This window comes from Danio aesculapii, chromosome 7, assembly GCF_903798145.1.
Source record: "Danio aesculapii chromosome 7, fDanAes4.1, whole genome shotgun sequence".
In the NCBI taxonomy this organism is placed as follows: Eukaryota; Metazoa; Chordata; class Actinopteri; order Cypriniformes; family Danionidae; genus Danio; species Danio aesculapii.
Genome location: NC_079441.1, coordinates 17,951,034 through 17,965,335, shown reverse-complemented (window position 1 = coordinate 17,965,335; position 14,302 = coordinate 17,951,034). Strand labels below are relative to the sequence as shown.

Sequence of the window (14,302 nt, the reverse complement as noted above, 5' to 3'; positions counted from 1 at the left end):
TCTCAGAAATAAAGGTAAAGGAGCTGTCACCGGGGCAGTACCTTTTCAAAAGATACATATTTGTACCTGAAGGGTCCATAATGGTACATAAAATGTACTCTATGGGTACATTTGGCCACTAAAATGCACCTTTGAGGTACCACTGTGGACTTTTTGGGTACAAAAATGTATCTTTTGAAAAGATACTGCCCCAGTGACAGCTGTTTTACCTTTATTTCTGAGAGTGTAAAATAACCTAAATCGACTTCTATTCACTTCTGTTTGTTTTAAACAAGAAACTATTGTGCAGTATTACAGTTTTAAAAAGGGTGGTACTGGATTGGTTGGTGAGGTTAAAAATAAAAATAACGGTTCTAAAGGGATAGGCAGCTTTGAGCCGTTAATGCCTGATGGCCCCACAATGAAACAGACACTGAATTCCAAACAAGACCAAACAGGGATCTGGAATCCACCAACATCCACCCACTGAATCTCCCCCTCTCTCCCGCCTGCTGTCTTGCATGCAAATTCTAAAATGCTTTATTGTTGGACTTATCTGTTGATGTGCATGCAGTCATACATGTAAAGCACTTTAAAATATTACTAATAAGTTCAAAGAGTGTCTACCTGTGCATTCTAGAAACATTCATTCATTTTTTGGCTCAGTCCCTTTATTTATTAGGGGTCACCACAGCAAAATGAACCGCCAACTTATCCAGCATATATTCCATGCAGCTGATGCCCTTCCAGCTGCAACCTAACACTGGGAAACATCCATACACACTCATTCACACACATACACTACGCCCAATTTAGCTTATTCAATTCACCTATAACGCATGTCTTTGGGGAAACTGGAGCACCCGGAGGAAACCCACACGATCGGGGGAGAACATGCAAACTCCACACAGAAATGCCAACTAACCCAGCCAGGGCCCGAACCAGCGACTTTTTGTGTAAGGTGACTGTTCTACCCAATATGCCACTGTGACACCCATTCTAGAAACAATTCAAGTGAATGAATCACACTTTTCTTTTTAAAAAACCCAAAAAGCCTTTATTGTGAAGGTGTGTTATGAGGATCATCAAAGTTGCATGCCACAAAGTCTACTTAATTCATCTAACAGAGGCAAGAAGGTAATGTTATTATATATATGACGTAGAAAAAGTATTAAAAAAATGCAACGCAAAAGAGACAAGTATGACAAGAATGTGAAGTTGTACATATAAAATCGAGAGCAAAAATATTCAAACATACCCAAGTATAAAAACTACACCAGGATAAATATAAATCTTTTATATAAAGTTTATGCAAATATATTACATACGGTAGTGATTAACGACACAAAATGAAGTCCCTTTCGAAATCCCAACATTCAGAGATCACTGATATTTAACTATCAGTTGAAACAGCGCTACATAAAATGATCATCCCACACAGTATAAATAGAATCATTTAAAGCATAGGTCTCAAACTCAATTCCTGGAGGGCCACAGCTCTGCACAGTTTCACTTCAACCCTAATCAAACACAGCTAATCCAACTTATCAAGGCCTTCAAGACTACTAGAGACTATTAAGCAGGTGTGAGTTGGAGGTGGTTAAAGCTAAACTGTGCAGAGCTGTGGCTCTCCAGGATTGAGTTTGAGACCATTTATTTAAAGGGACAGTTCTCCAAAAAATTTACATTTGGCCACTAATTTCTCACTCTCACGTGGATTCAAACATTTACAAGTTTCTTTTTTTTCTGTTAAAAACACTAGTAACCAGCAGCCACTACGTGGAAAACAAACAAACAAAAACTATGGAAGTCAATGGCTACCAGTTTCCAAAATTAGTCAAAATGACAGATTTGGAACCAGTGGGAATGAGTTAAAGATGAGAGACTTGTTATTTTTGGGTGAACTATCCCTTTATTACCACATTCAGTTATGTGTTTCTCCTGAGTTTGTATAAAACATTATGTAAACTGAAGTAGTGCACGCTTTCGCTGCCATCATCTGCTTTTCATATGGAAGACTGCAGTACAGCACAAGTGTAAACTGAATCTCATTACAGCATTTTGCTCCTCTTTTTAAATTTCCTTTGACGAAACAATAAATCATCAGAATGCATATTAAATCACATCCTATTACACATGTATAAAAATATAGATATTTCAGGAAACCTCAAGACTCTGCATTATCATCGCTGTTAAGAGAGAGAGGAGAGCCAGGCTGGGACGTCTCATCTTTGGTGTCGTTCAAGGATGGCGAGTGTCTGCGTGCTCCTTTGGCCCGCAGGAAGGCACTATTTGGGTGTTCGGTGTGCAGGTGGCGCAGCAGTGCATCCTGGGTAGACGCGGTGTGGCCACACTCTTCACAGACGTAGAGTTTGCTGCGTCGCTCTTTGTAAGCGTACTGCTGCGTAACACCGTGAATCTTCTTCATGTGGGACTCCAGAGAGCAGCGCTGGGTGAAGGCTTTATCACACAGCTCACACTTATACGGACGGACACCTGCAGGAGGAGAAGAAGATTCGGTTAAAGGGATAGTTCCTCTGAAAATGTAAACTTCCTCACCATTTATTCACACTCGAGAGGTTGTAAACTTTTACGAATTTCTTTCTTCGGTTCTGAAGAATGTTGGAAAAAAGCAGCCATTGACTTTGGCAAAAAAATACTATGGAAGTCAATGACTGCTTCTCCCAACATTCTTCAAAATATCTACTTTTGTGTTCAACAGAAGAAAGAATCTCAAACAGATTTGGAACAAGTGGAGGATGAGTAAATAATGGCAGAATTATTGGATGTTTTTCATTATAGTAAAAATTGCCATGTTTTACATTCATATGTATATATGAATATGAATGTAGTTGTTTAGATTGCAACTATGCAGTTTATTTATAAGGATAGTGCCTATTTTAAAATATTTATAATTTCTGAGAGACAGCACATCCGCGGCCATTAGCCTGTCATTGAGCAAAGACGGATGACGATGTTCATCCACAAGATGGCGACAGAGATCGCATAATGAGCCCTAAGAGAAAAACTCTCAATCTCTCTCTTTTGTTTGTTGTAGTGCTGTATTTATACCATAGTAATCTTGTGATCTCCCGATTGCAACAGAGAAATACTGGGAAATCTCTGTAGACTGATGACATTTCATGCCGTTCAGCTTTATAATCTTAAAATGTCAGCAAAATTACCTGTTTTGTTATCACTTTAGACATTACGCTAGAGAATCATTCAAAAACTAGGGCTGCGTCCGAAACCCCCTTCTACTCAGTAGGTACTGCATTTAAATTTAAATGTACTACTCGACCGTTAGAAATGTATGTTTTATACAGTATGAATATAAGAAGTATGAATGGAATTCGGACATACTACATCCGCCATTTTGTCATGGTCAGGTGACCTACCTGCGTCAGTTGCGTCGATTCACTCCCATTCATGAATTCTCTCGTGGGGCATCATGGGATAGCGCAGCGTGCATGGGATGCGCACTTCAGAATCTCGCTGGAAGTAGTAAGTCATCTGGGTACTTCTCGCATACTAATTTTCTAATTCTATGAATTCGAACAAACTACTCGACTCGCATACTGATTTTAGCGTACTGTATAGTATGGAAGTATGCGGTTTCGGACGCAGCCTAGGGGTCTGGCTGCAAACTAAGTGCACATGCAAGCTGAGACTGCATGCAATGATTTTAACACGTACACCTAACCCCGCCCATAACCCTCACAGTGACATCACTAACTCTATTGAGTGTATGTGTCTGATACTGCATAGCTCAACTTGCATGTGGAAGTCTGCAGCCAGGTGTTATTGAGGTAAATAGAAAAGTAATAGAAAAACTATTTTATTTGACTAATAAGTAATTAGTAATTAACTCCTTTTTGAAGTAACTACTGGAAGACAGATTACATTTCATTACAAACAGATGAGGCTCTTACCGGTGTGTGTGCGAACGTGCCTCTTGAGATCGAAGGTGTCGTTGAAGCCCTTTCCACAGAAATCACACAAGTGCCTCTTCTGCTCGCTGTGACATTTCAGGTGTCGGTTTAGCATGCGCTGGAACTGGAACACTTTCTGACATATTTGGCAAACGTACGTCCCCCCACTCGACTGCACCGTTAGCAGTTTCGTGACAGGAGGAGAGCAATGCGTCGCTATGGAAACCGGTGGGCTTGTAGTTACACTGGGCACAACCGGAGGCGCCTCAGTGGGAAGCTCACCTGTAGTGACCTGCAGCGATACAACAAACAAAGAGGGAAATAAAAGGATGAATTAGCGGCTGAGTCAACATTCAAACTAGTAAAGTGATATGAGTACAAGCAATGAGTAAAGACAAATCAATTATGTACAACACTGGCACAATGGTCGTATATGACTGCTTACTGCCGCCATAACGAGATCTTAGATCAATATTAGCAAAAGTCAACATTTTCCAGAAGCCTCACCTTTATTTTAGTGCGCACATAGGTATTGTTTTGTGTGCTTCGGATGTGCTCGGTCTCTGGACTCTGGCCTAGAGCGGTGCATGATGGAAGCTCGGCCACAGGAACCACGGCTCCGGGGTCATTGGTGTACATCTGGCTGTGGGTGTACATGTTTCGGTCTTTGCGTGTGGACAGGCACAGCGGCACCTCTGCCGGACTGGCTTCGGTCTCCTCTCGGTAGGCAACAGGAGACATGGAGACTATGGAGGAGAGAGAGGGAGACATCAAATTTAACACTTAGATGGAATCTTGGGTTATGTGGTTCAAACTGTTTCACACTGTACATCATTTATTTTGGGTTAATAATTTATTCTGGGTATTATTCATACAATGATGTTTTACATTGTACAATACTGATCCTGTGTCAGTGTCATTGATTGATGAATGCAGCTAATGAATAGTTTACATAAAGGCTCTAACATTCCACATGGTCATATTATGTATTATTACTGCAAAAGATCAACTGGCATGTGTCATAACACTTACGTAAAATTGCTCTTTTATTGATTTTGATTCCTTCTATTGTTTCTATTGTCTGAGATATATGAGGATTATTTTGGTGCATTTAAACAAAACAGATTTATTAAACAGATATATTTATTAAAATAATATTTAGTCATCGAACATATTTAGAAATTGAAAGATAATACAATTAAATTCAAGCAAAATATAAAAAAAAAACAACAACCTACAAAATTTCAAAAATTTTTTTGTTTCTCTTGTTTTTTTCCCTCTTTTTAACATTTCTATTTAATATTTTTCTATAACATATAAATTTGGGTGTAACAGTGCTTGGATCGTTATTGTAAGTTATTTTGTTAGATAAGCTCCAGATGTGGCTTCAGTAGTGACTAAACTAATGTATATGCACAAATATAATATTGTATAGCTTCCTATTAAAATATTAATTTAAAAGATAGATTTGTGAAGGGTGTACTATACGCATATGTATGTATGTATGTATGTATGTATGTATGTATGTACATATATACAAACGAAGTCCGAATTATTAGCCATCCGGAATTATTCGCCCCCCTGTTTATTTTTCCCCCAATTTCTCTTTAACGGAGAGAAGATTTTTTCAACACATTTCTAAACATAATAGTTTTAATAACTCATTTCTAATAACTGATTTATTTTATCTTTGCCATCATGACAGTAAATAATATTTGACTAGATATTTTTCAAGACACTTCTATACAGCTTAAATTGACATTTAAAGGCTTCACTAGATTAATTAGGTTAACCAGGCAGGTTACGGTAATTAGGCAAGTTATTGTATAACGATGATATGGTCTGTAGACGAAAAAAAAATTTAGCTTAAAGGGGCTAATAATTTTGACCTTAAAATGGTGTATAAAACATTAAAAACTGCTTTTATTCTAGCCGAAATAAAACAAATAAGACTTTCTCTAGAAGAAAAAATATTATTAGACATGCTGTGAAAATTTCGTTGCTCTGTTAAACATAATTTGGATGTTCTTCCCGTGTTCGCGTGGGTTTCCTCCGGGTGCTCCGGTTTCCCCCTCAAGTCCAAAGTCATGTGGTACAGGTGAATTGGGTGAGCTAAATTGTCAGTAGTGTATGAGTGTGAATGCGTGTGTATGGTTTCCCAGTACTGGGTTGCAGCTGGAAGGGCATCTGCTGTGTAAAATATGGTAACCCCTGATAAATAAAGGGACTAAGCCGAAGGAAAATGAATGAATGAATGAATGAATTTATTGACTTCCATAGTAAGTTTTGTTCCTACTATCAATGGCTGCTTTTCCCCAACATTCTTCATAATATCTTATTTTGTGTTTAACAGAAGAAAAAAATGCATAAAAGATTAAAATCACTTAAGAGGAAATGGAGAGACAATTTTCATCTTAAGGGGGAACTGTTCCTTTAACTCAGTGGGTCTCATTTCCAGTCTACAGGACTCCCTGCCCTGCATATTTTGTATGTCCTCCTAACTTAACACACCTGATTCAGATCATCAGCTCGTTAACAGAGAGATCCATGACCGAATGACCGCTTATGCGAGGTGTTTCTAATGCAGCATCTATGGGGCTGACAGTAAATTTGACATTATTCTCTCCTCTGGCTGCCGTCAATCTCATACTATTTTTTTCCTTTTACTTAAAGTCTTGATAACATCATCGTGGCATTTTTCTTTTATTATTTCAGCAAATAGGATGTAAAAAATATTTGTTGTGCTCTCCCATTCACTGCGCTCTAACTTAACCCAATTATGACGCCTCCGCTACTGAGACACCCAGAAATGTAAAAAAGGTCTATAAGAGAGACATAGAGGATCGGAACTGAGACCCACTGCTTTAACTACAGGTGTAAACTGTTCCTTTGCCCTGGGTTAAAATCATACTCATAATGACGACAACCCCAGGGTTAAACATAGTGTGAAAAGGCCTTTTGTGTCACCGCAATATTGACTTTGCATTATCAGCAACGAGTATTGTTTGAAGACAAATGATGACAAGCACAGATGTACAAATCTTTCCAACACAGCATCTTGGCTTTGTGAACAAGTGTGGATTACGTTCTGCATAGCTGAGGATGAAGGATGTGATTGCTAGACAATCAGAAACTGGGTGTGTGTGTATGTGTGTGTGTGGCTCTGGAGGCTGAGGGGGACAGTTGTGCCTCTGGGCCAGGTGTGTGTTCAGTATTCGAATGTGAGTGGGTGGGTTGGCTGATCTACATAAGTGTGTGTGTGTGTGTGTGTATGAGTGTATTGTGCCGGGCTGAAGTTAAACCACTCCTGTTACTGCTTTACCAGTCAGACCAGCTGGGCTAGAGGCACAGGCTCCAGCTCCCTTTATACAAACCTCCACGCAACACAATACATCAAATGGATAATCTGCAAATGTTTGCCCGTAAACTATCATGTGCTTTCCTGAGAGCTTGTTCAATTATATCTAAGACATTGAATAATGAGGGAGAAGAGGGACAAAAAAAACATCAGTTGCATGGAGATTAGATGATGACCAGCTCCAACACTACTGGCCAGAACAATGAATCTGTTGATTCTGGTGTGTCATAACTGAGTTGCAAATTAAAATGCAAATATCTAATAGGTGCAGTGGGTAACGGTAACATGCAACATTTTTATTTCATATCGAACACATCATCTGTGCTTATGTAGACTCATACAGGTAGCAAAATGGGTTTTTTGTTGATTCAATTCAATTCATCTTATTTCTATGGCGCTTTTACAATGTAGATCGTGTCAAAGCAGCTTAACACAAAAGTTCTAGTAAATTGAAATTGAAACAGTCCAGTTTTCAGAGTTAAAGTTCAATTATGAAGAAATCCCAATAGACTGTTTGGTAGTTTGGTGTTGAAGAGACCAAATTGTTTTGATGTGAGTAATAATTATGATATGCGCTTGCCTACTTTTTGTTTTACTTTGTAACAAAGCTAAAAGTAATAAACAGTAGACAGCAGTGATTGTTTCTTTGCCTTTTGCCCTAGTGTTTGCCAACCCCTCCCTTCTCTGACTGTCTACTACACAGAGATGAACTACAACCAAATGCATTGTCTCTTAAAAAGAAAAAAAAGAAAAATAAGAAACAGGAGGATGAAAACAGACTTAAGATTTTTTTTTTTAGAAATTGATTTGAGTGAAAATGCATTTTTTATTCAATTATTCATAATAACATTTAGCAATTTTAGCTCTATAAAAACAATCTCTATAAATCTAGCTTCTCTTCATAAAACCAAGTGCACTTCATGTAAATTTTCCAAATACAGTACTGGTCAAATCTACTGTAGGGCTGCACAATATATCGTTTCAGCATCGATATCTCAGTGTGATCATTCGCAAGTCACATTGAGACTATATGCAATGTTGAGCTTGTATTATAATTGATCATTTCGCATGTGTTTTCCGAGGCCTGTGACTGTGCGATTAGTTTTATTGAATTGTTTATAAAATGTGGTATTATTTTACATTTGATTACTCAATTATTGTACCTGAATGTAGTTTGACTCCTCTGGGAAAAAAATGCTGTTTATTTAATTAATATCTGTTTTACTTTATTTAATTTATCTCTGCTTGTAGATTGTTTCTTATAAATTGTGTGCATATCGCAATATATAAGTCGCAGAATAAAAAATATCGTAGTCCCTAGTCAAATCCTATGCACCAATCACAATAACTACTGTAGTGAAAAATATATTTTATTTCAACTGAAAATGTTGTTTTTTTATGTGAATTTATTATTTTATATTAATAAAATTATTATGCGTCAAAGCTGAATTTTTCAGCATCATTACTGCAGTCCTCAGTGGGACTTATGGAACTTTGGAGTGTTCAAAGTTCTTCAGTGTTTGGGGACATTTAGGCTACATAATTACACTGAACTGAGCCAAGCTGAACTGAACCCAACTGTGAAAATGGACTGAAGTGGTTTCAGTTTACTACAACTTCTATGTTAATGTAACAATCTACATTGTTAAAAGCACTATAGTAATAAAGATGAATTGAATTTAATTCACTGGCACACGATCCTTCAAATAATCATTTGAATATGCTGATTTTGTTCTTAAGAAACATTTATTATCATCACTTATTGTTATTATTATTATTATTCATTAAAGGCCTATTGATCAATAATAGTAATATAACTGTTTTCAGCAAAACAATGAAGCAGAAATAATGTTTTCAACATAATGAAAAGAATCATTAGGCCTTTGACTGAGCAATCATGATACTTAAAATAATAATAAAAATAATAATAATTATTATTATTCATTCTAACATTTTCTTTTCGGCTTAGTCCCATTATTAATCTGGGGTCGCCACAGCGGCAACTTATCCAGCATATGTTTTACACAGCGGATGCCCTTCCAGCCGCAACCCATCACTGGGAAACATCCATATACACTCATTCACACACATACACTACAGACAATTTAGCTTACCCAATTCACCTATAGCGCATGTTTTTGGACTTGTAGGGGAAGCCGGAGCACCTGAAGGAAACCCATGCGAACACGGGGAGAACATCCAAACTCCACACAGAAACGGCAACTGACCCAGACAAGGCTCGAACCAGCAACCTTCTTGCTGTGAGGCGAACATGCTACCCACTGCGCCACCGTGCAGCCCTTGTAAGTATTATTATTAGTAATAAATGATGATGAATAAAATAATAATTGCCAAATAATAATAATAATAATTTTTATTATTATTATTATTACTAGGCTAATATTATTATTATTTGCATAATTTTCATAATTATGCAGATCATTTTAATAATAAAGTCTGAAGCATATGTGACAAGACTGAAGTAAAGGTACTGAAAATTCAGCTTCGAATTGCAGGAATAAAATACATTTTCAAATATTCACATTGAAAAAAAAATTATTTCACATTATTTCAAAATCCAATATTATTATTTCTGTATTCTATATTTAATATTATTATTAATATTATTTCACAATATTACTGTTGTACTGTAACAGTACAACAGTAATATTTTGAAATGATATTTGTATTTACTACTGTTTGCATTTCCAATCAAGCAACTTCTTAACAAAATTATTTAAATCCTCTTAACTTAATCAGTCTCTAATTATAATTATATTAGTTATAATTCGTACAGTCTTTAAAGGCGAGTGTTGCCTATAGTCCCTACAACAATTTATTTTAATGAGTCACGTGAAGGGAAAAAAATAAAAAACAACGAAACTTAACGAAAAGTGAACAGGTTAAAAAAAGAGCAATAAAATGTGTAGGTGACGACAATTAAATACGTAACAATGCCTGTGCTATGGGTTTGTTCAGCAGATATCGAACAGTGAGGTGAAAGGTACACTCGCTCTGTATGTGTGTGTGTGTGTGTGTGTGTTTGCTAAGGGTGTAGCGGGAAAATGGAGCCAGAGCAGTGAAGCCCGTTATTTCCTTTACCGCTGTAAACATTAACCCACAACCATATCGACAGACAAACTAAAACACCACGATGCGTTAAAATGGATGCCGCACTGATCTCAAAGAAAGAAAGAAAGAAAGAAAGAAAGAAAGAAAGAAAGAAAGAAAGAAAGAAAGAAAGAAAGAAAGAAAGAAAGAAAGAAAGAAAGAAAAAAACTTTAGTTTTTACGGATGTTAAAAATAATGAGAAAAATAACAGAACAAATTCAATACAAAAATAATATCGACTTGTTGCCCATTATAAACATATAGGATATAGTTTATTATAATTGTATATTATGATAACGGCTAATTGTTTCACTTTTAAAAATTGTATTAGTTTTTTTCTGCAGGCTGCATTTATTTCCCGAGAAGTTCAGTGACTAAATTAACAATTTATCATCTAATTTATCACCATATATTTATCACATGAATTAATCATTTATCACAGCCTATTATTTTTTACTTTAAACGGCTTAAGTTCCTATGGATGTTAAAAATTCTGCATAAAACCATTTATGATAATAAAGAACCATTATAGGCTATGTAAGAGTGTTGTAATTAACAAGTCTAGCCTATAAGTTCTGCCTTGGTAATTATAACTAACCGTTCCGGCGTCTTGTATGTAACTAGCCTATACGTGTAACCTCAGCAGGGTAGTAATGACAACGACTAGAACAGGTACAACAACCTCCTGACATACCAGCATGAATCAATGCTATAAATGTCTCTGTTTCAAGTTAGTTCAGTTTATGAATGGGCTGTTATGCAAATGGATTAAACTTTCACAAAAAGCCACGCAGGCTGACGAACACACAAAACATCTGAGAGCATTCTTTTAAAATGTCACATATAAATCAAGGCTACACACCTCGCCTTTAACTGGTAAACTTTGTAACTTTTGGTTATTTAGAAAAAGCAACTTAAAACATTTTAGTGTATCTCTTTTTGCGTCGTGAGGAGACTGAAGGAGTTCATATAAGGAACTGCTGTGTCTGTCTGTCTATTCCGTTAGATGACTGCAGTAATATGATACGAATACGAAGTGTTTACTTCTAAAACAGTTAAGATGAAACAGTTATCAGTGTTTGCAATCTGGATCAGTGAATAAATATCACTAAATAAATTAGCTAAAATTAATTACAGTGAGTCTGTTTTCAAATTAACGATTTAGCTTGAATTTGGGACAAAAATAACATTTAAAGTGCTTTAATTTCACTATACTGTGAAAGTTTTGTGTGGGCCAGACTGGCACCGTCTTGTGTTGTAATAAGTTTCATGTTATAAGGAAGACAGTTGGGTCTGAAGGTCAACTAAAGGAGCTGTAACGGCCCTCTTAAAACAAACTCATATTTAAAGACTTTGTTTAGTTTTTCAATGAATCACAAATATGATAAATATAGGATTTTTGAAAAAATAAATGATTATTTGATATCTTTTATAAGATTTCCTACCCAAAACCCACAAAAAGTGAAAATAAAATAATAATTAAATACACAAAATAAGATATTAAATTACACAGGGCTGTTCCCAGCTTGATCTCCTGGGAATGAACTGTTGTGTTGCTGAATGCGCCATTCGACGCATCCGTACCGTTATCCGGATTACGATCAGGAAAAATAGCGACTTTTCTCACCTGGAATATAAATGTCCCCACGTTCGTGGTCCGGTAGATCGCTCCAGTTTCTTTTGCCGGGTGAATTTCCCGTTTTCTTCACCAGGAAAGCTCGTGGCATGGTCTATTCCCGACGTCTTCCCCGCTATCTCTCAAAATTAAACTGCAGGTTTTTACGCCGACCTACTTTCAGGAAAACTTTCCACAACGCAATTTAAGTGCAATGTCCTCCTTGGATGTGTCTTTAGTTGCCTTATCCTCGGATTGGAAACGCAAAACCAATTTCTTCACTCCAAGCATACACCTCTTCGCAAACTTTTTGTACCTGTACAGGTTTCCGTGGAGTTTCCCACTATTTACCCGCTTTCTGCTTGCACCTTCCGCCGTCTTCCGCTACTCCGACTTCATGTAGACTTTCTCGGAAATTCACTGTCCAGAAGGTTAAGACAAAGCTAGGTGTCTTTATCAAGGTGGGAGGTGATGTTTGTGCCAGGTAAATAGTCCAAACTGCTCAACCGACGGACAACAATACGAATTTCAGTGGCTGATTAGAGCGCAGGTACACATTTCATGAGGAAACAGGTAACAATGCGCATGCGTCTGAATATAACGGTGACAACAAACCCGACCCAGTCCGGCCTCTACGTCTTACCTGTCCAACCGGTTTTCTCTCGCTCTTTTTTTCCTCTCACCCCTCCCCTGAACAATTCCGCTTCAAGGTGGCACCGAGTTGATTGTAGAGGTAACAGTTTGAGAGACAAGATGCAACCAAAAACTGGCTAAAATGAAATCATACACCGATTATGTACATTTAAATCGCTCATCACGTCATGTAAGAACCTGTTGGTTGACTCTAGTTTCTCCTTCTCTGACACCGTTAAAAACTCATCTATTTGAATATGGACAACCAACACAGATCGATGGATAGATAGATTGCTAGATAGTATAAAGGGTGCATATTAGGACTGATGGGCCCCATGGCTGGAACTGCTTAGAGCCCCCAAATCACTAAATTTGCCCCTGCCTACAATTGCACTGACAATTTTTACAACTCAACATGCGTCGATTTTTTCATTTCCTTAATTGGCAACAACCCATACCATGCAATAATGTTAAAACTCACAACACTTTCAACCAAATTCTTGTACACCATCTCCAGAATATCTCAACCTCCAAATAAGATATAATGTCTGCGTTGCTTTTTTAAAAATGCACTCTACATTTATCTATAGTTTATAACAGTTTAACTGTAAACGTAACTTTACTAGATGTTAAGCATAACATTATTAAATAAATAAATAAAAGTGCCAGGAAGAACAGTGGTGCCATACACTGAAACAATTATTCATTGGATTTACTTTTTTTTTAAGGTAAGTGGTTGCAAACAATGTATATGGACTGAATGTAAACAAATTAAATTTAGAATTGTTCAACTTAATTTGTTTGTTTTAATTTAGCACATTTTAATTCTTGCAACCACTCAACTTAAAAAAAACATTTGTAAACCATTTTTTTCAGTGTAGAAGAACTGTTTTTGGTTTTATAAAGTACCTTCTAGTTAGAAGTTTTACAATTTTTATATTATGAAGAACACTGAACAAAATTATGTCTGCAAAATTGTTGCAAACAATTTACATGTGCTGAATTTAAACAAACAAATTAAATTTAATAATGTTCAACATGATTTGTTTGTTTAAATTCAGCCCAAATAAATTATTTACAACCACTTAATTTACATTTTTTTTAGTAAATCCAAGCAATCAACTTTGAATAATTTCTTTCAGTGATGTTTGTATGAAACTTCTAACGGCCTTAATCCCCTTTCACAGACACACACTTTCACACTGTATTGACGAGCCAGTTGATAGTTAAACTAACACAAACACCTCAAGTGCACACAAAACCACTCATCATGATGCTAATTGAACAATTAGGAAAATATCCAGGTAAAACAGTTTCGTGTTGGCATGCAAGTTTCTCAAGACGATATCTGCTGTTAGTTTCACTTACGTTGAAATCTTTGCTAAAGTAGCAGGCCTGTACGCCAAACAGTGCTGCATCTTATAGCCTACAAATGCTTTCATCTTACATTCTTAAAGATACGTTTTTTTTTTTCAGTGAGGAACTTATTTGTTTTCGTGAACAGTCGATCACATTTTAATAAGAAGCACTGGCTGTTAACATTTCTTCAAATTCTTTAAATTCATATTTTTAATAGGAAGCTATTATATTTGTGCATATACATTAGATTAGTCAGTACTGAAGCCACATCTGGAGCTTATCTAACAAAATAACTTTTATCCAAAAACTAGTACA

At 36.5% G+C, this 14,302-nt stretch overlaps 1 protein-coding gene across 1 annotated transcript; it reads right to left on the bottom strand.

Moving 5' to 3' along the window:
- Nucleotides 1-1,008: 1,008 nt before the first annotated feature.
- On the bottom strand, nucleotides 1,009-12,588 carry ovol1a (ovo-like zinc finger 1a). The gene is made up of 4 exons (XM_056462757.1): nucleotides 12,008-12,588; nucleotides 4,419-4,657; nucleotides 3,912-4,203; nucleotides 1,009-2,475 (listed from the first exon to the last, which is right to left on the bottom strand). The coding sequence occupies exons 1-4, from the start codon at nucleotides 12,105-12,107 to the stop codon at nucleotides 2,147-2,149; spliced, it is 960 nt and encodes a 319-aa protein (XP_056318732.1). The 5' UTR covers nucleotides 12,108-12,588; the 3' UTR covers nucleotides 1,009-2,146.
- Nucleotides 12,589-14,302: the final 1,714 nt, after the last annotated feature.

What these genes read in the sequence shown, in the direction of transcription:
- ovol1a (XM_056462757.1), bottom strand. Translation starts at nt 12,107, where the DNA reads ATGCCACGAGCTTTCCTGGTGAAGAAAACGGGAAATTCACCCGGCAAA. An exon ending in TGGGGACATTTATATTCCAG is followed by an intron (nt 4,658 to 12,007) that starts GTGAGAAAAGTC and finishes TCTCCTCCATAG; the next exon opens with TCTCCATGTCTCCTGTTGCC. An exon ending in ATGTGCGCACTAAAATAAAG is followed by an intron (nt 4,204 to 4,418) that starts GTGAGGCTTCTG and finishes GTATCGCTGCAG; the next exon opens with GTCACTACAGGTGAGCTTCC.